Genomic DNA, 25,852 nt, shown 5'->3' with positions numbered 1-25,852 from the left:
TCAAAATGGCTTTTGTACATCTACTTAATAATCAAGTAACAATTAAGAAATACATGGTACAGACAACTAGATGGAGTCATAGTCAAATCCAAGACTTCACAAGTGACAAAAATGTTCCTGCATTAAGACAAGTTAAAACAACATGCTTAAATTTTCTAAAATTTTCTTCACTTATATAAATTACACCCAGCAATATCAGTCTCAAACCTGTCCCACTTGAGATTTGAGTACTGCAATTCTATTATTCTATTCTGTGGAAAGATAAACACAAATTTTAAATTTTCACTTCCCAGACTGCTCTTCTTTTCAGTAATACCTTCACTACTAAAATCAACTAGCAATAACCACTAGAAGTGTAATGACAGAGGAAGGGGAATAGATTGTGAATGAAGAGGAAATCAGAAAAACACAATAAACAGATACAGCTGTCAGGCACAGCTTATGCTCTTTCCCTACTTTTGTTATTATGTTGCATACTTTCTGTTTCTTTTGGTGAAAAGGAGTGGAGGAGGGGAAGCTCACACCAAAGGTGATAAATGCCTTTGTTCAGACACCTGAGAAACAAAGATACAATGGTACCTCTTTCTACAGCTGTTTTCCAATTAGCTGTGGCTACACTGAAATACAAAGGCAAGTAACCCTTTTCCTGGTAAGTCAAAGTAAGAAACAGTGACATACAGAAAAGCAGAGAAGGTAATTAATATAATTAAATAAGGGTCTTTCCCATCCAATTATTTGCTTCAATGAACACAGAAAAGAAAGGTTAAATAATCTGAAAAGTCTGGGGATTTTGTGAGGATTTTTGCATTTTCTATTAAGCTCTAAGGCTGGTGTCCACAATAGTCTCATTAAATTAACAGTCTTAACTGCATAAGCAAAAATATACCATATTTGATGTCCAGATTAACATTTTGTATAAACTACAGATTAAGGCTTAACATAAAGTAACTTTGACCATAGTCATTACCTTCTTACATCCACAACTGCAACTTAGGAATGTCAATTCTCCTGTTCCCTTGTCTCAAAATATTTTGGTTCTCCAATACTTTACCATCTTTGAAATGGTAAGAAAGGTTGTCCCTCCTCCCCTTTTTGATAGAATACATGACAGCCCTTCGCACATTGTAGCAGGTGCTGAAGAAAAATGCTTTTCTATTAAGTCAGGAATGTCACTACTTGGGTCCTGAGACAGCAGACAGGCCTTCATCATTTTTGCAAAAGTTATCTCCAGGGAAAACCATCAGCACGTTTCATTTCCACACTATCAACTCACTCTTATCATAGACCATCATTCTTCTAAGACAGGCATTTGAATAATACTTCAGATATGACAATGGCTGACAGATAAAGAAACACAAAATTCAACACAGCACCTACTAATAAAGTGCTAAATATGAGTTAAAGAAAAATGGAAAAAGACAAAACAGACCAGTATTTCATTAACACTAGTTAATACAGATTATTATATAGAGATTCAGAAAGTGGGAAACCTATTTTTATATAAATTCCTGAGAAACTATACAAAAGAAACAGTTTTCAGAGGTAAAGCCATTGAAAGAACACTGTACCAAAATCAGTGATGTTATTTACTAAACCTAAGCAGAGGCAGGTTCTTTGACACTGGCAATTCATATTCTCACCCACAGACATGATCTAATTCCTGACACAGCCAAATGGCAAAAATGCATCTTTTTCCTTCTCCAAAGTAATACCTGGTAACTTCTTTTAAACCAAGTTAATTTAAAATGGTATTGAACAACAGAAGTACACAGAATCATACTCAAGATGGTTAAGAGTTTATTTTAGAAATGAGGACAAAACACAAATATCTTCAATACTGTACATTTGCTTAACAGATAAACAGCAAGGGAGGTCATTTAAAGTGTACAGAATGAATGGAAATATGAAATTAGACTGGGGGACAGAAGAGCTCTTTGCTTGTCACATCATACTGGTAAGCGACTAGAAGTGCTCAAGGAAATACCTCTATGAAAAGAAAGACAGGAAATAAATCACATTATGGAAATACCAACAGAACAATAAAAGGTTAAAAAAATACTGCCTTCTTACTGTACTGGCTCTGGGAGGGACTGAGGTAACTTTAGCATAACATAGCAGCCCTTACAGTGCTGCTTTGCTTTGGATTTGTGGTAAGAATAGTGCTGGTAAGACACCGATGCTTTGGCTTTTGCTGAGCATTGCTTGCACAGCATCAAGGATTCATTTTTTCCCCCACTCTGCCTGCTTCAGCAATTAGGCCAGGGGTGAGCAAGAAGAGGACACAATTGGCACAGCTGGCCAAAATTGACTCAAACTGACCCTATTCCAGGCTCACCAAGAAAACTGGAGGGGAGGCTAGGCAGAGGTCTGCTTCTGGGAGGTGGCAATTGCCTTTGCAGAATTTGTTGCCTCTACCCTCCTCCCTTCACTTACTGTGCCTTTATCTCAACTCTTTGCTGTTCCCATTCTCTCCTGCATCCCCCTGAGGGAGGGAGGAAGCAGCTGGGCAGTGCTTAAGATGCTGGCCAGGGTCAGCCCTGGTAAACTGCACAATCTGGGCAACTTCCTACGTTTTCTTATTTTTTCCAATACACATTAAGTTTGCAGAAGAAAGTGACTGAAAGTGACACAGACTGCTGTTTTTTAAAATTTAAGAACACAGCTATGCTTGTTTCAAGATCAACCTTCTTGCAATTTTGCTAACTGGTTTCTTTTTCACATGAGTACTACATTCAAAGTACATATTAACATTCCCACAACTGAATTTAATTATTCAAAGACAAATATGGTCCTCTCTGTCAACCCTTACACATTACACTCTTGGAAGATGCTTTTCCAGGTCAAAAAAACCTCCACCCACAAGAATGCGCATGATGCATTTTCCATCAACTATTTCTGCTATGTGGAGCTGTGCTTCCATGTTGCTTTTTGTTATAAATAAAAAAAATTATTTAGGAGCATGAGAACAACTGCTTGAAGTGGCAGTTAAGACTGAACTCAAACACACTATTGTGACTATTTACCAGCTAAGTCAAGTAATAAAATATAGATTTAAGAAGAGGAAAGATAAACAACAAACTTCAGTGAACATTTCCACAACAAAAAAATTACAAAAATTAGTTTTATACATGTAGGAGATAGAAACATGTTATTTCAGAAAGTCTTTAGCTGCTTATAGTTTTACAACCAGGAAAAAAGAAAACTTTGGAGAGGAAAAAAAAAGTGAAAGAGCACAAAGGGCAAATGAAAGCAAACTGTCTTCCTGGATTCTGGAGTTACAGCTCTTGTGGAAGGTGCTCATCTTTATTCATTCTCAAATCTACTGTAGGGGTTATCAGAATCCTGGAGAAGACCTGTAAGACAAAATGGGACTATAGTTACCATCTTCTTTTCACAGAAAAACTTTTAGTGAGTTACTGACTTCAGTGCAATAGGCACTGCATGTAACAAATCCAAAAGGCAATTCTTGTTATAGTTGCTATATTACCTAGACACTCAACCATTATAATAAACTGGAAGTGTTCTCAAGCACTTTTATTCCTCAGACAATAATAATGAGTAAGCATTCCATGATTTAGAAGGGAGAACATTTCTTTATGAAAAATTATTACAGAAAAAACATTTCTTATCTGTGATGTATACCACAAAAAATGCATTAGTGAGAGTCAACTTGACAAAAATCTAAGGATAGAGATGTCTCAAGAAGAACAGATTCCAAGTGGCCAGTTTATAAATGCAAGTGACTATAAGATCATCATCCTTTTAAAACATAAGATGCTGCTACTTTGATTTAGTTCTACTTCAATTATACCCAACCATCTGTCACACTCAGCCACTTACAGCTTTTCTGCAACAGGACAATAATCTCTAAGAAAAAATGATCACTTCTTATATGCACTGAAACCTCCAGGGACCAGAAGAACATCACTTAATCCAAGATGCAGTATGTTTCCCTCACTAAGATTCTTAATGACTTTATACTAAAATACTATCACTGCAAAGCCCTCCAATTATGCTGAGTGCCTGGATATGCAGAGCATCCTCTGTATGGGTTAGCTGAGCAATGGCTGTTCCACACAAATTATTTCAGAGACTTTAAACCACACTTTAAACCCATGGGTAGGCAGAAGAAGGAGTCCTGTAAGAGTCCAGAGGCTGACCTTATGTTGTGAATGGACAGAACACTATTGCTATCTTTTCTGTCAAGATTTTTAAACTGATGTTTCACAAGGACTCTCCTCTAGCTCATTTGTCTAAGTGTGAGGAGAGAAGACAGTGCAGCTGAGCAACTCCAAATCACTAATGTTCAGATTCACAATAAGGAAAAGAAAAAAATTTTCTAGTCACTGCCAAACCTTGTAAGAACTACCCTCAGTCCTTTTCACACCATACCTCTTTTCCACATTCCTCTTCATCTGCACAGAGATACTGAACATTCACTGCTTTATCTGAAAGTCAAAACCTACTGGTGCTGTAGGCAGACTACACCATTGCCTACCTTGTGCAGTTGGTGAGCTTCATTTGCATTGCCAGGTTATTTTAAGATGCCAGTCAAGCAGAACAACTGCTCAATGCTGATTACTGTATCAGTTACTGCAACTAACTACCTGATGGGGAACAGTAAATATTTAGAATAAAGAATAAACATGAAAAGTCCTATAATCACTCAAATAAACAAGAGTACAAGCAGTCAACTTGTAAAATGTTAATATCAAAAGTATCCCTCATATATAATGACCCCTTTTTGTCCAAGGAGTAAGCCAGTAACATTTATAAAGCTTCAATCAGGTAACATGACATATAGTCTATTTACCTGGTGTAGTACCTTGTATTATCAGAGGTACTATCCCTTTCTATAATAAAATTTAAAAATCAAGCATTCATTGAATAAGAATATGCTTAGATTATATAATTTCCAAAAATAATCTACAATATCTTCAGAATTTGAAATGTTTATATTTTTAAACTTATAGAAAGTGGTTACTTCTCAACTTTAATCTTACTTTTCATGCATTTAAACAAACAGCTCTGATGTCCGCTAAGTCTATTCTAGCTGTCAAGTAAAGTAACACACAATAAAAAAACCCCTCTTATCCTTGGCCTGCCATTCAACCTTGAGTGCCTTCAGGTAACATTCCTGCATTAATTTAACCCCCAACCCAAAGAGAGAAGAAACATTTATTTTACTCCCAGATAGTTACCACCCCCATCCTTCCTCCAGACCTGTTAATACTTTGGCAGTTAGGATATATGACTCCTAGTTTATTTAGCTACCTGAAACACAACTGAGTAGTCCATTTTTTTTAAAACAAATTGAAGTACTTCTGTATCTCATCCCTTCAAAATACAAAACACATTTACACAACATTTACTGAAAATCAGCATCAATACTAGAAATCACCACTATTGTTACAACTGCCATTGCATAAACTCCCTGCACTCATTAAGTTTCATTTACAAATAAATGCACCTAACTTCAAAAAGCTTTCCACAAAGTGGCAAGAGGTGGTACCATATTCCCTGACAAAATAAACATATGCTGCAGAATTTTTTCTGTAGTCTGGCAAGTGCTTATTATATTTTTTTTTATATTCAAGACACATACTCAACACTTCATAGGTCTGAAAGTAGCACAGTAGAACACTAGATACTGTTCTTTACAGCCCAAAGAGCTGAAAGCCAAAGGAAAAGATTTTCTACATCCAGTAGTGACAACTTCTAATTATCCAGAGGATTGTGTAAGAGTCCTGATAAACCTTCTCTATACCATTCTGAGAAGTAAATATACTTTTCTCTTCCCCTCCCCAAAACACTCAGCTAAAAGCCAGTTTTGAAAACTAATCCTCATATTTCAAGTCAATGTGTCATTTTTACTCCTCACTGCAAATGCCATTCCCAGTAGTACTTGCTTTAATTTTACTGAATTATGTTTAGGAATTAACAGATCAAATCACCACCAATCAGACATTAGTATGTCTTAAAAGTACTCTCATCTGTTTCATCAGAGAACACTGAAACTAAACAGGCTTTAAGAACTATGGGTCAATCCAGTGTGAATGCTACTGGCTCTGACTTGAGAAACTGATATCCCAGGAAAAAAGAGACTCCAAGAGAAATGGTCAGCCCTCCTTCCAAATGAGGATAACCAGGGGTTACAGTACCTGATACACTTTGCTTTCAGCCTTGCTTTCAAACTTGCATCCAGCATTTAAATTTCTTTCACCCTTAGCATTTTAAGTGCATCATAATATCACACTAAGAGGAGTGAGAGACAACAGCTCATCTCTTGCACCAACTCTTACTGAAGAAGTATCAGACTCCAGCAAGTGGACAAAAATAATTTGGAGAGACTTATAAAAAAAGGAGCATGACAAAAAGCTTCTGTCAGCTGCCACAGGCTGCTCTGCCAGTGCCACTCTGAGGAGCTGGCAGCCCGGGCTAACAGGGCAGCACATGTGGTTCAGCTGAAGCTCTCGAGGTAGCTTGAACCAGACAGGAGATGTCTCTAGACTGTTTCCTGTCTGACATGAGAGCCACTACCAAAGCTGTGATTTACCCTCAGGGGCTTAGCGAAACCAGATGTTGGTATCTTCAGAAGCCTTGTTTGCAATCAAGTCCATTACATGTCACTGGTAAACTTGAATACTGGCACATAGGTCTCTTAAAAGTTCTTCTGTTTACCCTCATTTTGAGGTTAGTATTTGATTTACTCAGCAGTATCTAAGAAACACTCAAAAATTTGAAAGGTGTGGTAGTCTAGTCAAGTATCTTTCAATAGTTTGTATGAGATAATGAAACATCTTAATAAATATTAAATGATAAAGCAATGGTCAAGAGAAATTAATACCTCTTTCCAGCATATTCATTTATATTTTATACTATCTAATTATGCAGATTCCCAGTCACTGAGATCTGACTCTCATCATGTATCAACTCTGCCCAAAAACAGAATTAATAGGTGAAATACTTACAAGAGACTGTGTATAGTTGAAAACAAAAATAAAAAACAATCCGGTTTGCTGCGTGTCTTCACCCCTTATTAAACTTTTACCCCTTATTTCCAGCCCCCCAGATTAACAACTGCAATTTTAACAAACAAACTAAACAGCTTTTAGTGTTTGGCAATGCAAGGTTCTCCTGCCTTGCATTCAGAATACAAAAGATAGTCAGGGCAAAGCGTCTACCTTGAACAGAAGAAACATTTACTGTCATAACCTACTGAAAGCAATGTCTTACATAAAATAAACAAGAAAGGATTACATATCAGTAAAATAGCTAATCGAAACCTCTGCAGAACTAAAGCAATGAAATGATAATAATTTTGCAAAAATTAAATGAAAAAGATCCTTCCACTAATACTAGGCAAAATCCTCAAAGAAATAAATAATAAAGCAGCTTCTCACTAATGCTATACTGAACACACAATAGAAGCAAATGCAGCAGGAATTAAATTGTAGTTCCCTTGTGTACTACACAAGCTGCAAAGTACTCTGAATTCTACTTTAAATTTTTCCTAAGAGTCAGCGTATAATTTGTGTAATCAGATTGCATTCATATATGTGAGCAAATGAAAAATACTATCAAATTGTGCAACAAAGAAACAATTGAAAGTGTGTACTCCTCCTTGCTAAAGCTCCCTATTGCTTCCAAGGCTCCCAAAGGATTGTGGCTAGAGTGACACCTGCAGTGCATTATAAATGTGTAATTACCATTTAAATGGGGTATGGAAAGCTGGGGGATGAAATGGGAAAAGGCATTCCCTTAAAGCCAACCAAATACTGAAATTTCGGGCATCATCATCTTAATCTACAGTCAGGTTAACAAAGTCATTGTCACTCTGACACTCATCCATGCCTACTTAACTGAGAATCCTCTCTGCAGTGCGTTTAGAGTGCAAAATAATCTAGTGTCCCCATAATTATTTGCAGCAATTTTTATTAGATTATGTTTAATATGCTAACATCTGTATTTTCTAGACAGTAAAAAATGTGGACAGGAGATCCAAATCTACTCTACGTCTCACCAAATTATTCTGACAATCATTTGTCCCTATAGTATCAGAATGCAACCCTTATATTCAACAGCAATAATAGTTTTGGATTTCATAATTTATACGTATTTTGTATTTCATTTTTCCTCAGTTACATACATCCTTTAAGGATGTGCTAATTATGTTTATGTGAGAGTTAGATTTTTCTTTAAGACAAAATTTAACCATGAGATTCCAGGCTTCAAATTGATATATCTGATAATATAAAATAATCTTTGCTTAGGCACTACAGCAAACCTGCCAATAAACTTTATATAGAAGTTTGCTAACAAAATTTAAGTTTTATAGTCCAATTGCAATCTGGTGCAGGTAAACTGCATAGCAAAACCTAAGTGCAGGAAGAAGTGAGTATAGCTGACTTCTTACAAAAAAGAACACTCTCAATTAACACAATGAACGTACAAACTTGTTTCTCATTAATTCATTGATAGTGGAGGCAAAATGACACTAGCTCTCCTATGACTGTGTGCACAGTATAGCTACAAGCAATACTTGATTTATTGAATTTGATGTCTGTAGACAAAAGTGTTGCATTATACAGTTTTAAATTTCAGGGAAGTCAAGTACTCCAACAAAATCCAGCGAAGGTCTGGAAGTTAAGCACTGAACAGACAACTGTCCCCAGTAAAATGTAAGGCCATGCAGAGACTAGTGAACTGGTTTCACAGGCAGAACAGAACTGAATGCAGCTTTCACATCACCGAACCCCAGTGCAGGGCTGCAGATTCATGAAGGCATTCCTAGACTCTGCCAATCAGTTTAAGAAGAGGATGAAAATTAACAGCTTTGAGTGACTGTTGAGACCCCTAGGAACACCTTCTCTGACATTAGTGCAATCTGCATAATAAAAAATGCAGCAGTTTTAGCAGAACTGTCTCTGAATACACAGTACTATTAACCCTATGAACAAGTGCAAGCACTGACAAGCCTAAAGCCTACGTAATAAGAGCCTCCTTTACAACACAGCAGGTCCTACAGTCTTGTGATATTCTTCTACAACTGGACCACAGTTCCTCTTAAAAACAAAGAAAACAATATTTTATTCCTACATAAGACTGCATCCTCCACCCTTCTTTTTCAAGCATGATTTAAAAAGCTCACTTTCTACTTAGTCAGTCTCTTCCTCTTCAATAGCCATGACTCCAGTAGCAAAGTTCAAGTAGGTTGATTTATCATATTCAGTAACAAAAAAAATCCCCCAAACTCAATCCTCTTACTTAGGAACAGACCGAATGAACTGCTTATTTTAATAAATATATTTAAGTGCCCATCCCAAGCATACTGTCTTCTTGCCCAGTTGGACAGTCACTGCAGGAAGAGAATAGCAGCATAAACATGCTGAGATCATGTGTCAGAAGACAGGCATCAGCAGAAAACAGCTTGATTACTTCTGCCACTCATGAAGCAGCTTATTTCTGCTGTGAATTTTAACAACAATTAGGGAAAAGGAATCAGTGTAGGCACAGCATCAAAACAAGATAACACATACCATACTTCTTACGTATTTCATCATGCTTCAGTTTTCTTTCATGTTTCCTGCAAGAAATAAAAACATCAGAAGAACATTCAGAGTCTTTTGAGCTGTAAGCAAACTATAATTACATCCAAAAGGGACAAGTGCATTTTTTACATTAGTATTAGTAATTACATTACATTTATTTTTACAAAATCACACTTAATAGTTATATAATCTTTCCATTTACACTTCATGTGTATCTACATACACTGAATCTATAAGATTTACCATAAATTCTTGCTAATTGATAGTAAGACCATAAGACGTATTACAATAAATAATTAGAAATGCTTTTATTTTCTTTCCTATGTAAAACTAAAGCATCCATATACATGCACACATTCATACACTGAGGTATTCATCTACACATAAGAAGCAAGGCAATATGCTACACTGGAAAAGTCCCTAATGCTTTCCAGCAGGGAGCACAATTGTAAAATTTAGCTGTGCACAAAACATACTTCAGAATACTAATTCAATATAATAATTCTAGAAGGACAAAAAAGTGTATTATTATTTTGCTTAATATGTACAGCAAGTGTAAGTGAAAACTACTGCTTTCTAAAATCAAGCATGGCATCCATGCAGAGAAGAAATTAAAATACTGTGCTAAATACAAATAGGCTTTTATATTGTCTGACCATAAGACCGTTTTCAAGGCTGTATCTAATATTGCTAAAATTAAATTATTTACATAAACCAAGTGTCTGATGAGTCAATTTCTCCTTCCCCTCTGCAAAGGTGAAGGGGGAAAATAAAAGATGTTTAAATGGAAAAAAATTCCATCATTTCTCAAGAGTTTTCCTGTCTTACAAAGGAAGGATCTATTTTGCTTTGTTTAAAAAACCAACACAGAAGTTCCTACACAACTGCTTCATGAGTATGATCCAGGATCTACATACCTTGAAGAAAAGACATAGAATTCGGCAAAATTAAATTACACCCTTTGCTACCCCCTGTCAAAATTCAACCCAGTCAGACAAGTTGTGACTTCTGCCGGATTCCAATTTGCACGTGTTCAGCGGAAAGTTGTTAAGCACTGACAGCTTAATTCACCAAAGATCCCACCTGCCCTATGCATATTCCACCTCCAAACAATTCCTACTGCTAAGCAGATCCCATGTGTCCTCAGAAGCAATTATCCTGCTTCCTACAGAGCAGAGACTTGAACTGGCCTTTTCCAGCAATTGCGCTTCTAGAAAAGCATGCAGATAAAGCACAACGAGAAAACCCAAACAAGACAAACTCAGAATCTTCCACTACTATTTCCCAGAGATACCCACGTCCATTACATCCCTCTGTATTATTAAGCCCAGGCAGCACAGTACACAAAGCAACCTAGCCAAAATAAGAGTAAGAGGAATTGGAGTAGTCAGGTTAATGAAATTCCTGTAGAGGAAGAAAGTCAGGACTGATACATTGAAGAGAACAAAGAAGAGACCAATTTACCCACTGAAGGTAACCTGACAACAGGACTGGTGCTTTCCATGGTACATAAGATACTGTATTATATCCCTTATGGACAAGGGATCTCAGGAAGAGAAAAGAGAAATTCTGCTTAAAGCTGCCTTTTCCAATATAAAGCTAAAACTTTTCCACTGTGTAGTTTTCATGTGACTTCAAACCAGGTTTATTACTGGTGGTACTAATGGCATTTCTTCCTTGTTCTGCATATCCTGTCTGAAGTAACAGAGACTCACTGCTGCAGTTTCAGCTACTGAAACCTCTGTACTTCAGCAGTCAGTGTGAATCAGTTCTGAATTCAGAAAGCACCTGCTTAAGAAGGGGATGGTGCAAAATCAAGCTGTGTAGGCTTTAAACCTCAGAAGGGCTTTAAGATATTTCCCTAGGCTATATGAAACAAACTGCCAAACATCTAATTAAGTTTGAAGGGTAAAACCATTAATATCAGTGAAACATACAAACTCTGACAGGCAGCCACGACAGCATCCCTTCACCCATGACTAAATCCTTGCTAAGTAAATAAGGCTTAGGTACACATCAACCCAGAAGAACCAGACACAGCTCTGAACAGGCAGTCCCTGAGGTAGCCACCCAGAATTTCTGCACCACCCACATCTCACATCATGAGCAGCTCAAGTCACTTCAGTCTTCCAAGTTGGTTCTGTTTCTTAACACTACTGCTATTACTCCATCTTACACATGGTAAACTCCTGGCTTCTCATGTAAGTTGTCCCCACTGCCATAAGCTGAGGAAGTCCTTTTCTCAATACTAACAGTTCACATCAATAATTTTCCATACTTGGTTCTTCACAAATAAACTACCATCTTTCCTTTCCCTGGCCTCTCTCCTTGTTCTCCCTTACCAATACACTATCAATTTATACTTGGCATTGAATCTTATTGCTTAGCATTTGTTTATAATCTTCTAAAATAAATAATGATTTATAAATTATACAAATTTAACATAAATATACCATCTATTTGATGCTGTAAATAATGGAGTGTATAGAAAAAGATTCACTACTCAGTGCTATGCTTAAAAATGTTTTTTTTGTTAGAGATGATGAAGCCAAATAAAGGACCAAAGCTATGCAATAAGATAATAATTTTAAGTCAAAAACTGAACTCGAAACATCCTTTTCTTCATGCCCCTCACTGTTAAGTGCAAATTCCAACCATCACCAATGATTTTCAACCCTTTCAGTAAACTGACAGCTAGTTCCAGCCTTGTGTGGACAAGCAGAGAGCTAACATAATTACCGTTACTTTACATTTTAACAGGCATCTTCCAAAGAGACACTGAAGTATCCATAATTAACTGATTTTTAATGCAAAAAAATATTAAACTTCAAAAGCAGACTTTTACAGTGTACTGTAAAAACAAAATATTAGGCACTGCAATCATCTTAAACCTTCCACAAAAAATATTCCCATGGAACACTATGGAAATTGGGCCTCCTTACTTTGTTTTTACCATTCACTAATGGAATCATGAAATAAAGCTCAGGTTAGTCCTGTTCACCTTCCATTGCCAACTGATATGAACAGCTGTATTTGAAGGAGCTGCATCCCACAGAAAAAAACCCAACATATGACAAGAAAAAAAACCAAAACCAGCTAGACACAAGGTCAGTGCTGTGCCTATCTTCCTCCTATGATATTTATCTGAACACCTATTCAGCTGTTTTCATAAACTATGTGAAAACTTCACAGTAGAAAGGAAAGACTACACAGCACAAAGCAGTCTTTTCCTCTGCAGGTTGCTTGTCAAAAATGGGTTGTTGAAAATACTAATTTGTTCTACAGCCTGCTACTAGCAATTAATCCTCCAAAGGTCTTAGAGGAAGCAAGCAGTGGGTTGGGTGAGGTGCTCTAGGTGCTGGAAGTGGCCTACTCCTTGTGTTTTCCCATGTCCCCCAGCCACGCACACAATAGGTATGAGTGTTCAGAACATGTAAACACCCCAGGGCTGCTGCTAAGCCCTCTTCTGCAATTAAAACTGTTTCTGTTTCACAGACACACTCCTGAGACAAGCTGGGAAAGAAGAATGCTGCTCTATGTAAGGCTGCAGCAATCATTCTGGCAGTGCAGTCTGCTCCCAGTGATCCTTGCTCCTAGGCTAAATTCAAGGATGGAGCTGGTATTAGCTCTGTGCTGCTAATTGCCTGGTGCACCACTTGCTCTCTGTGTGCACAGCACACCTTACACTCCAGAAGCATCAGACTTCCCACAGATTAACTGTACCAAGAATTCAAAGCTGATACACAAATCACAGTGGAAAGGAACACAATCATCCCCCGTTATGCACCTAGTCAGAAGTCTGCTTTAAAACAAACACAGGTAAGTGCTGTCTTAACTGAACAAAGTCACACAATTAAGGATGCACATTTCATCGCAAGGCACATGGTTTTACATACAAAAAAATGTTGATATTTCTCACTGGATCCCTTCTGTTCAGAAAGAAACAAAAGCATTACAGGAGAAACATCATGTTCATACTAGCACTCAGCCTCCTGTGCTGTGACTAGTTATAACTAGATTAACAGGTACAAAATTCCCCTTTTCTTCTGATCCATTGCAAATATTCAATATAACTTATCTAAGAAACTGTGTGTGAGAAAATTTCCTAAGTTGGACACCTGTTTCTTATCCTTCCAGGCACATTCAAGTCTGATACTTCCAGCTCACAAATACAAATGTTTATGAAAACAAGTTTGCATCTGTTCTCCTCTTGGATAATGTTTGTCATTACTTTGCAATGATGCACACAGTACTCATGCTACCTGCCACACTGAGCATCAACTTATTTGCTCTCTGTTCATTCACAGCAATACAGCTCCTAATCAACCTCATAATAAAGCTCTGTTTTGTAAAAACCTGACACTGTCGTGCCTAACATCACAATGCCTCTTTGTTTCTTAGAAAGGCAGAATACTCCTACAAGACCAGGAAGTGTATAGCTATATATCAAGCTGTCAAGACTTACCTCTGAAGAGACTGTAGTCTTCGTTCCTCTCTCTTCCTAGCTAGCTGCTCCTCTTCTTCAGCTAGTCTGCTAGAAAAATAAGGAGGGAAGGAAAGCGTAAGAAGAGGAAAATGCAACTTTATTGCTAAGCTATTACTATTTAGTTACTTTACTTACTTTCAGAAAGAATTTATGGTCTGACCAGAGGTACTACTTCATAGCCATGTAAAATTTCACAGCTTAGTAAGTATACTTGACAAGTTTGTGCAACTGTCCTTTCACATTTTATAATATCCAAATGCTCTACTGATGTAGTAATATGCCCTTCATCCTCCACAGCACTATCTACAGCTTCTTAGGAAGAAGATGCAGACTGCTCCAGAAGCAGAATTCCTAATTGCCCTTTTTCCCATGTGTAACACCCCATTTAAGACTCAAATGTTCTGCACATGCACAGTTAAGTCCATTGTTGTCCTCCGGAAGAAGATTAATGGTTCATAAGCCTTTGATGCCAGAACAATTTATCTTTCCAACAACTATTACTATCCAATCTCAAGCTGCCCCCAGGAAATGAGTCTGTTCTAGAATGACCAAGGATTTACCTGAGTATCAGCTGTGTGATTGTGGGAAATGCTGAACCTACACAGTACATCTGAGCTGTGCATGTCCAGAAATGCTCTACTGAACTTTCTGCTGCACTTTACCTCTGTGTCCTGCCTTAGAGAAAGCTCAGCTTCACCTAACCATTAGACAGACTATGTAATACTTGTAGGACTCTAAAGCAAACGTCAAAAATTTTTTCTGCTTTTCCCTGACAGACTTTATGATGATGATTCTTCATGATTAGTAAATGGACAACTGCCATGCTTGCCCAGGTGCTAATCATCTTCCAAAAGTGAATACAGTTCTGAAGATGTCTGAGATGAATATTTACAATTTTAATACACCTGAACAGCATCGACACACAACTGCAGCCACCAACATCTAAGTTAAGCAAGAGTGACATCCAGTGGTTAATTACAGCACGTCAAAAGCTTTAACGCACAAACTTTAGACACATTCAGCTCTGGAAATATGAACTCAATTCTTTCATGTGCTCTAACAGTCCATATATCTCTCTGAACATTTTAGTTATTTCAATACAAGCCAGTACTTCAGAATCCATGCAACGTTTCAGAAACAAATTTCTTAGTTCCAGCTCTTCCCACCTAAAAATTAGAAAAATCTTGGAGGAACAGGAAACACAACAAGTCACTTTTATTTGAAAACAATGCTACACCCTTTTGGAAAACTAATCCATTCTCCACATCAGCATGTCCAGCATGACTAGAAGGTCCCATTCTTGGGCACCCTCCTGTAAAACTGCTTTATTGGAGACCCTATGTCTTGTACCTATGCAATAATCTTCACAATTGATGTTGCAAAACATGAAAGCATCAAATAAATAAAATGCTGGTATATGATTCAGAAAATACACTCCTTCGCTGTAATGAAAGAGCATTAAGTATCTTCTGATTTCTGGATATTTTGAATGCATTTTTCTTCCAAATTCAGAAAGTTTGTGATTATACAAATAAGAACATGGTTCATAATGGAAGTTCACAAGAGTCTATTTAGTAGAGTTTCATGAATAATAGCTGGTCATGAAAATGCCACAAGTACGTGGAACCAGAATCTTAGAAGCCAAAAAACACAGAATAAAAATAAAATTTATGCACCAATATTCCTAGAAGTCCTGTGGCAGGATGGACACAGATGAGCCCACTGTATTACTGATGTAGAGGTTAATGGACTTACGTATTCTCTGTGTTCAAGGAAAATGTAAGTTCAGGCTTCTCAAACACTTAAACACCACATCTTAACAATTCCCAAAAGAAACACTGATATCTCTCCAAAACAAGCTTACACCTCAGATCTCAGATGACACATCTAGAGTCAGTAAACAGATCTACTGCTACATTTCCACAACCTTTCCTTCCTCCTTCATGAGAAAAGTTTCTTTTGTGAAAAAGTGAGTCCCCAAAAATAAGGAAGAAGAGAGCAAAAGAATTCCTGCTGAGAAATCAGTGGGCTTAAAGCCAATAATGTACCATCTTTCGTGTAATAACACATTCTGACTCCTCCTGAAATAAACTGGACCTCAGATTGACAAGACCTTTAAATCCTCTAAGGGTCACCAGATTAAGCTTGGCACCTTTGGAGTCTTGGAATAAGATGACTCTCAACTAACCCTCTAGAGAATTAGATGTTACAGTACTGACTGACAACTTAGCTACTAAAACTGAAGTCTGGCACAAATATCTCTTTTCACAGGATTCAAGGTTTATTTGCTGACATGTCAGCCACAGGGGCCTACTCCGTTGTTCTGCAGAGGATGCTGGCAGATCTTATCAAAACCTATGTTTTTTATTATGTTCTTTACATCTTCAGGGCTTATCAACACAGGGCTAAAGAGTATTCATTTTTGTACTAGGACAGGTTTGCTATACCAACCTACCAACAGAACAGGTACACTCTTCTTCCTCAGGGAAGAGGGAAAGGAATGAGATGTTATTTACAATTATTTTCATATTTCTTTAAAGCCACACACCATCTTTCTCTGGCTTTAAGGTCAGCACTAAACAATGCACAGTTATGTAAGTTTTTTTAAAAAATCCAAAACCAATTCTCAAACAGGAACAATGAGTCAAAGGTACTTAAAAAGCATAGAAATAATTTCAGACCAAGAAATAAAGTCCCCATTTTATTCATATGGGAAGTACTGAAGGACAAAAAGAACAGAGCTAGCTAAATACACTGTCTAGAAAGCTTAGAGTGATAAAGGCAAGCATGTTCTCCTGTCCCACTTCACATTGCAGCATTGATGTACCTATTTTAGCTACCCATCAACTACCTCCCTCCTTTTAAGAATATTAGCTACTTAGAGAAGCTAGTTTTAAAAAAATTTACAAGCTCTCCAAGATGTCAAGAACATTTAATTTTTGCAGTTTTATTTTCCTTGAAAATAAGTAAATCATTCTTAGTATCTTAGAGCAAAAAGGTATTATCTCACATTTAGAATACCTTTATGAACTGGCAAAGACAGCTAATCTCTTAGATACTGACTGCTGACAGAACCTAGAGCAACTCTGAAAGATGGATACAAAGTGCTGTACCAGGACATTGTTGCTCAGTTACTTAATACTCACCTGGTCCCTTTTTGCAGTACCATGAGCTTGCCTTGGAAGAAATCATTTATACCATTATCACAAGAAGCAAGGATTTACCCGGTCACTGAAAGATTTTATGTCCAACATTAATAACAAAGTGTAAAATGTAGAAGTGTAAAGTAACGGCTTACCTGAAGTCAGACACATCAGCGATCTTACGACTAGAAAAATCACTTCAGTGTCATTCCAGCATCATTTCCAGTGTCATACTACATGTCACTAAGTATCTCTTAGCTTGTTGTCTTTCTCAAGCAAACAAAGCAAAGTGACCAATACTGCTTCCAAATGAAAATATTTTTAGCATACTGAAGAGTAAAAATTGTAGGTAGATAGTGAATATCAGGACCCAATGTTAGTAAAAGAAACAAATATATGTGTTTACCTCCTGGACCGCCTTCTGCAGTAACAGCAGTAACAGCAACAGACTGTTATGGACACCAGAATGAGTCCAGCTAGCACAGCCATGGCAATAATTAAAGCCTCAAAGTTTACTGAAAAACATAAATATATTAAACTTGTTAAGACTCCATCAGTAACATTTATCTTTCTAATAATTCTTCTCTTCCTTCCTAGAATTTTTTTTACCCCTATACACAAAAACCTGCACATGATTCTGTTCAACTACCCCAGATAAAATGCAGTATAACACATTCAAACTTTGCTATTATGCATTATCTACATTGAACAGACATTAAGTAAAACCACATTTCTCATTCTAGTACTTCTTACAAGTTACAAAAAATTAAATCTACTTCATCTAGTAAAGCAAAAAAAAATTTTAAAAAGTGTTTTAAATAAAATTTCATTTTTTTCAAAAGTATATTACTTAATTGAAGCAAAAAAGGGTTTTTTTGAACCTATTAAAATGCAGGGAAAGAATGTCAGTTTTCAGTCTGCATTCCTGGCACCAGTACCTATTTCATCTGCTTCCTATTCATGAAAACACCCAACACAATTAAGCAACTTTGTATTACACTGTTCTTCACTTCACTATGGTTAATAATCTGTCAACACATGTAATTCATATAAAATAGTAACTGGAAGCCAGCAATTTATTTTTGACTTTGAAATCTGCACTATTCACCTTCATTTGCAGCAATGGTGAACAGCATTCATCTCTTAATTTTATTTGCTCAAAGAAAAAAAAGATCACCACCACCTTCACAAGTTAATTAATTTTCCTACTGTGTTTGTAGGGGACAGTCTCAATAAGACCATATCATATAGCCCCATGGCATGTTGCTGCCTGTAATTTATAAAAAAAACCCCAAAACTATTAAGGAAATGTGTATTTGAGGACGTTTGTGTTGTTGTTTTGGTTTGAGGGGTTTTTTTTTGTATCTTTACTTTTTTTTGCTGGGAATGTGCTCCATGATGAAGTTTTCATTCTGTGTTTAAGCTACAGTCAATCTTGAAACACAAATGGCACACAAGATAGAAGCCATTTCCACAGCAGAAGTAAACTGTCAAGACCACCCTTAGTATCAGTAGAAAAGGACATGTTTCTCTACTTGCTGTGTTTGAGAGTGTTAACTTACTTCATAGCAGCTGATTTGATGCTGTGCTCTGTATTTCTGGCTTAAACATGCTGGTAGCACACCAATGTTTTGGCTGTTGTTGAACAGGCTTGAAGAGCACCAAAATATTTTCCCCCCTGCCCCCCTCCCTCTGTTCCCCCCAGTGAGTAGGGCTGGACACAGGCAAGAGAGTGGGAAAGGTCAGGAGGAGATGCTGACAGAACACCTGATCCAAACTGGCCACCATATAATATCGTGGTCAGTGAAAAGTTCTGATGTAAAGGAAAGGTAAGTGGAGGGTATAACTGGCTTCCAAAGGAAAAGCCAATTCCAATGGGAATTTATTGTTTGGGGACTGGCTGAGCATCAGTCTGCCTGTGAGGGGTGGTAAAAAAAATGCATTTTTTCCTATCCCTCTTTTTCCTTTCCTTTTGAAACTCTTTTTATCACAATCAAGGAGGTTTTGTGCTCTTGCTCCTTTTTCTTCCTCCACCCCACTGGGGTCACGTGAGAGAGGGAGGAAGCAAGCAGCAGTGTGAGTACTCAGCAACTGGCAGCAGTCATCCCTCCACACTGTCAGAAAAAAGTGTGCTAAACATTTCACAGTAAGGGCCTTTACTACAACACTGCAAGCCCAGTTTCTTAAGTGAGCTTTATCCCTGAAATTATATTCTCCCCATACACTAAAAAACTCCAACAAAAGTCTAAGTATAAATGCCTGTTCTCAGAAAACAAAGCACAAAGCCCTTCTGTAAGAATATAGAATTGATAAAGTTCACCTGTACTTTTTAATCTAGTCACTCCGCAGCAGTCATTAAGTGGTAGTGCTCAGAAACTTGCATGTTCCACTTCAACAGTAATCTTCTACTTCTGCTACCCTAATTTAGACTACTGCAAAATCTCTCTGTGCTAAGCATGGTAACTTTCTTCAGTCAACATATTCACTGATAGTTCACCCCCACTTGTTTTTGTCCTTTAGCCTCCTGGTGTCCATACACAAACACAGAATGCAGCAAGCCTCTGCTCTGCTGGACTGAAGCTGTACTCCTGTGTTTTACAAACCACCACATCTTGTTTCATACAAGAAGCTTTCCATTGCCTTAGGTGTTCTCTGTTCCAGTCTAGTCTGAATTTAGATCTGTACACACATTATTACAAAAACAGCTCCAAATATTTCACCCTTACGGCAGCACATGCTCAGTCCTGTATTTTGGAGCAATACATGCAAAGCAAATGGAAATTGAGGAACAATTACATGATGCAGGATTACAACCTACAGTGGCACCGTGCATGTTCCTTTTAAACCTTACCTACATTACCTTTGGTACCCAACAATTACACTGTTATTTCAGTTGTTTAAGCAAAAACAGCCTTCAAGAATTTGTGTGTGACTCTATTCCTATGGTATTGGTTCACTGCTGCCACTGGAACATAATAGAACCGTGGATCCAGACAAATCATTCAACACTTTCAGAAATCTTAAAGGTGGTAAAAATGTTTTAAAGCCATTGCATCAGCATACCAACACTGGTTGTTCACAAATAAACCTTAACAATGACTGTTTCTAAGTTCAGAAGATCAGATCTATCGCTCCAAATCATAACCATGACCTCCTCATCCCGTCCCTCCAAATAAATTATCAGGAAACAGCTCTAGCAAGCTGTCTTACTTTAATTACACTCATAAATAATTTCTACATCAGAAGTTAAATTAGTACCTACTCCAGCAAACTCCCCATCGAGCATTTGAGAGAGAACACAATGAAGATGGTGGAAGAATACTTCTTACAGGGTAATCAATACATGTGTTGTTGGTGTAACACCAAAGGCACTGTGCAAAAGAAACAAGAAAAATCCCAAATTATTCATCTTCAAAAAGAGTTAACAATTTAGTGCACCATTCCAAAGACAGATTTCTTATGTGAATGCAATACTGGAGAAATGGAAGTGCTTTGTCTTATAAAGCCTACAGAAGCCCTCATACAATTTCTAAGCAAAACTTATACCGAATGGTGAAAAAGAACATTTTGTACTTACTTGTAACACTAGCCTGAAAATATTTGGGAATGTATTGAGGTACTCTGAGGGTAAAATGGGGTAAAACTCTGAGGGTTTTACTTAAGGGTAAAATGGGTTTGGGTTTAAAATTACTGGAATTAATGAACAAGAAATAGAAAATCAGACTTCCAACTGTTCAGAATTTTAAAACACCTTGTATCTTTAAGGAATAAAAATACACTTATAATCTTACCTCAGCCTTGTATTTGAGTATCAACATAAAGAAAATAGTAAAGAATCCTTATAAGTCTACAGGAGCTTTTCCTCCAAGTTAATGAATGATACAGCCTCATCCAGTCTGCATTGCAAAGTAGTCTGTGTACCTTAGTTGCACATGCTTACATATCTGGATATTTTTAAAATTTAAAATTTTCACATGCATTATAGTTAAAATACAAGCACAATATTTCTGCTTTTAAAGTCATCACTAAGCACCAAGCTTAGGTTTTGGTTTTCATCTGTTCAAATAAATACTTATTCAGAAGTCATTTACCACACAACTCAAACAGTTAAATAGTTTTGAATAATGGCAAAAGGAATCTTTGACAGAACATGTTTTTTTAGAATCTATTATAAAAAGAGTTCAGCCAGGAACTATGCTTTATCTAACAGTACTATCAAGAACATCTGTCACACATCCTCAATCACACAAAGCCAGTTATCTTGCCCTTAATGGATTACAAAACGTTAAATACAGAGGAAACCATTTTTATCAGATTCTGCTTTCTTGAAAAGTGTGGATACAGGAAGAGTGTATTGCTAGTTTGTAGCTGCTAGACTGTACAAGTTAAACATACCCATAAGGACACATCAACAAAAAAAACCTAAGAAAATAGTATTCACTTTGCAAAATCCATGCTCTTTTAATTACAGATGTTAGATGAGAATATGCTGGTTTTGGTCCTACTATTTAATAAGAATTAACAGTTCAAACATAACAACTAATAGGGAGCATGATAAAAGTCACTGTTAACATAATGTTGACCCTGTTTTGAGTAGGAAGCTGGATTAGGTGGCTCAGGAAGTCTCTCCTAATCCAAATGACTCTACACTGTTTGTGACAACAGGGAGCCCAGAAAGCCCAGATGTATCACCCTGATGGAGACTCCAGCATCTAACTACTGAAAACATGTCTAACCAAAAGGAAATACCTGACACAGCTACTGGCTGGAGCAGGGGCTGAAGTACAAGAAAATACTTCAATTTACTCATTCCCAATGATAAAATAATCTGACAATACACAATCATCAATACAATTCAACTAATATTTTCCCTTAAAGGCAAAATATTCATAAGACAAGCAGGTAAGTTCAGACATTTCCTAATCTTCCCCGGTGAAAAGGTCTTCCAGTAATGGAAACTTATATGTAGTTTTAAGACTCCAGAATCTGAAGTCTGAATTTGAAATAATCTCTCACTTCTGCTCTGGAGGGACTAATGCCTTTTGCATGCTTATCTCAATCCTTATTGTAGAGCTAAAGAAGTTTTCAGCAAAGAACAGAGAAACAAATTCTAACATTTAAACGGCTGCCTAATTGCAATCTCATTGGAAATCTAAACACTTTGCTACCAACAGTGGCTGAGCCTGGCAGTCTTAAGCACACACAGTCTGATGTAGTCAGTGGAGGGACCAGCACACCCTGCCTCAGTTACAGACACTTCTTGGGGCATCTTTAGAGAAAGGCACTTCCGCTTTCTTTACATTAACTTCCCAGTTTTCCTAGCACAACACAAGAAAAGGAAGGCATTTTAACTGCCTAACACTGAGTTTATTAGATGGACATTTAACTAACTGCTACCCACAAAATGAGGATGAATCTGAGGCAGTAGCAACATCAACTTGCTCAGCTGATCTATAAAAGCCTCGAGCACACACTGACACTGGAAGCCTGGATTCGGTCTGTCCTCTCCAGACAAAGCACAGAAACATCCTGAGTGACCAAATCATGGAGTAACCCTGGCAAAGTGAAAGCACACTGGCATCACGTGTGACAGAGGGGAAGCAACACATCTGTTGACTCTCATTTAAATAGGAAACAAGAAGAAATAAGCTGAAGAAAGCTTAACAATGTGATTTTGTATTAAGTGGAAATTCTTACCAATCAAAAAAGATGTTAAAAATCTTACCGAAACATTATTTAGACATTCTTCACAGGACTTCTGGGAAAATGCTGAACATGCTAAAAATGCAAACAAAACCAAAATACACAGAGATTATATATCTATTTTTATTCCATAAGGTCAAGCACTTATCATAATATTTAACCCCCTTTTTTTTCCTAATCCTAGATACAAGCAGTAATTTTAACTGAACTAATGAAATCTCAGTAATTCCATTCCAGGAGAACTGTAGCAAACAGAGGAAAAAAAAAAATTAAGTTCAACCTTAGACACAGGGAAACAATAAATGCTTACCTTTAACCTCAGTTTGCTTTCTCTAAGGACAACAGAAGATGTAACCCAAGAGTCTCCTCGTATCTCTGCTGAAATTCTAGAACTTACACACTTCAATTCAGGGAACGTTAAAAATTGTGCAGCTTTGGAAACTGCAAAAACTGACCCTTGCTTAGCATTTCTCCCCTTCACAGGCATTAACTTTTTTTTTTCTGGGAGAAAAAGAGTTTTTAAAAGATAAAGCTCTCCAAATAATATAATTTTAAATAACAATAAAAACCATTTACAAATACAGGTCACAAAGTTAATATGCAAGAGTTCAGTAAGAACTTTAACAGAAGCTTGACAAGCCAAGTGATACATTTTCTCAGAATTAAAAAAAAAAATATACATACTTACTAGTGTTCATATTTACTTTTTTTTTAGAAGTTAATCATCTTAAGACCAGTCTTTTTTTATCCATAACTCAGACATAATTTGTTGCCCACAGGACTACATACATGCCACAGTCTTGACCTAGATGAACTACTTGAAAGATGAGGAGGAATCTCCTTTCCTAGTCTGAACCTGGATTTTTCTTCCAGTAATTGTAGTTCCTATGATAATTTTTATACCAGTTAATGAAGCAGGCTTGTTCTTATTTCACTATATATATATCCTTATATATTCTTATTTCAAACACAAAGGGAAATCAACTCCAAATGGAGTATTAGTCACAAGCAGTTGACAATTTAAGCTAGAGTTACTTGCTTGTGAGACAGCTACATATTTCAGTATTTTCTTTTCATAATTCAATATTAAATATTTCTGATTCTAATTCTTAACATGATATGCATTTTATGTACCAGTATATTTACCTTTAATTAATATGTTCATATAGAAAACCCCCTTACCAGTTCATCCCATACCAAATCAATTGTTACAAGTACCAACTAACAGCCTAAGGCCCATACACCAATTCATAAAAAAAAAACAACATGAGGAGTAGATTCAGAAGCTGTTCCATTTTTACTCACGAATTTTCAAATGGGATTTTTCAACACGGAATACCACCACGTTTATTTATAAAAATACTTACTTACCTCTTGAATGTGAGTTTTAAAACACCCAAACAAACAAGCTTTGTGAACATGAATTAGCAAGACTAATTTGCTTCAAGTTAGTTGTCTCAAAAAGCTGGAGACTTCCTTTTCAAGTATAAACCCTTCCCTAAAGGAAATTAAACACCTCTAGCTAGGATCTAGACACACCCGTCAAGGTGCACTTGAGATACTCAAATTTAATGCCAGCCAACCTGACGCGCGTCTTTGTGGTCACATCTGTTGGCGGCAACTAAATGTGAGGCCGGCCTTCACCAAGCTGCCTGTCAAAGCAGTGAAAAGATAAATTATCCCAACAGAACAGGGACGGACGAACATCCCCGCCAGCTTCTGCCGAGCCACATATCACCCAGGATTGAGCAAACCCTGGCGACTGTGTACTCTAGGATAACCCTGCTTGAGCAAGAGAAGCTGGACCCAGGAGACCACAGCGGACCCTTCCAGTCCGCCCCATCCTGCCGTTCTGTGACCGCTGCCTCCGTGCCACAAAGGTCCGGACGCCCCCGCGGACCGCGGGCCGGCAAATCCCAGCGCCATCAGCCCGTCGTCCTTCGGCCGGGAGCGGGCCGTTCCCTCCCGGCCCCAGCACCGCCAACTCTCCGCAGCTCTCCCGAACGCGCTTCGGGCGCCGCTCGGCCCTTGCAGGCCTCGGGGCGAACCTGAGCCCGTGTCCGGCGCCGTGCCTCTCTGCCCCGCTCCCGGCCGAACGCGGCCCCCGGCCCGCCCGGGAAGGCCGCCCGGCCGCACCCGCGGGACGGACGGGAAGCAAAGGGAGCGACGCCGCGCCGCCCGCCCCTCCTTACCCTGCGCCGGCACCGGCGGAACCGTGCTGCGGATCTGCTCCAGCCCCGCCACGGCGCGGCCCCACAGCAGCGCCAGGCCCTGCAGCCACAGCGGCCACCGCCGCAGCGCCTCCATGGCCGGGACGGCCCCGAACCGCCCCGCCCCGCCGGCTCCGGAGCCGGCCCCGCGCAGGCGCCGCCAGCCCCGGGGGCGGAGCTGGGGCCGGGCCTCGCCCTCCCCGCTCTCGGGGCGCGGGGTGAGGGCGGGCCCGCCGCTCGTCCGCCGTCACTGCGGGCCGCGGTGCGGTGTGCTCGGGGCCTGTCCCTCTCCCTTCTTCGCGCGGTGTGACACTCTTTTCTCCTTCCTTTGCAGTGTGAACTTTCCGGTGCCTGTGAGGGCACGGAGGTGGCGAGGGTCCTGTGCCCTGGCTCCTGCTTCGTGGTTTCGTTCCTTAATGCGGGTCCCCAGCAGGCTGCCAGAGCCAGCAGAGGCAACAAAGACATCCCCAAGCCAGGGCTGGCAAGAGAAGTTAATAAAGAGATGGAGGCAAATGGAGAATTTGTCATGACCTTCCCATTTTAAAAGACTTACGAATTGTTGGTTTGACATGGTGACCCACCTCTCGGGGCCTTTGGGAAGCATTTAGTACTCTTCAAAGCACCCCGGGATATACAGAAGACCCAGATAAGTCTGCAAGATACAGGAACGAAAGAAAGACCCCAAACCCCCTGAGATGGCAGGGTAAGGACACACAGGACATTTTGGGCACCTCAGTGGCCCTAGATAGCTGTGGTTAG

At 38.4% G+C, this 25,852-nt stretch overlaps 1 protein-coding gene across 2 annotated transcripts; it reads right to left on the bottom strand.

The window, feature by feature from the left end:
• Positions 1-1,780: 1,780 nt before the first annotated feature.
• LOC134053006 (pituitary tumor-transforming gene 1 protein-interacting protein-like) lies at positions 1,781-25,228 on the bottom strand. Of its 2 annotated transcripts, none has more exons than XM_062507802.1 (7): positions 25,076-25,228; positions 22,906-22,958; positions 20,443-20,551; positions 17,587-17,695; positions 14,017-14,085; positions 9,540-9,586; positions 1,781-3,353 (listed from the first exon to the last, which is right to left on the bottom strand). In XM_062507802.1, the coding sequence occupies exons 1-7, from the start codon at positions 25,188-25,190 to the stop codon at positions 3,304-3,306; spliced, it is 552 nt and encodes a 183-aa protein (XP_062363786.1). In that variant the 5' UTR covers positions 25,191-25,228; the 3' UTR covers positions 1,781-3,303. The 2 variants fall into 2 exon arrangements, with proteins under 2 accessions (XP_062363786.1, XP_062363777.1); XM_062507793.1 differs by having other exon boundaries at positions 14,017-14,082; positions 25,076-25,205.
• Between the last annotated feature and the right edge of the window lie 624 nt (positions 25,229-25,852).

This window comes from Cinclus cinclus, chromosome 1 (genome assembly GCF_963662255.1).
Source record: "Cinclus cinclus chromosome 1, bCinCin1.1, whole genome shotgun sequence".
Lineage (NCBI taxonomy): Eukaryota > Metazoa > Chordata > Aves > Passeriformes > Cinclidae > Cinclus > Cinclus cinclus.
This window is presented reverse-complemented; position numbering and strand designations above follow the sequence as displayed.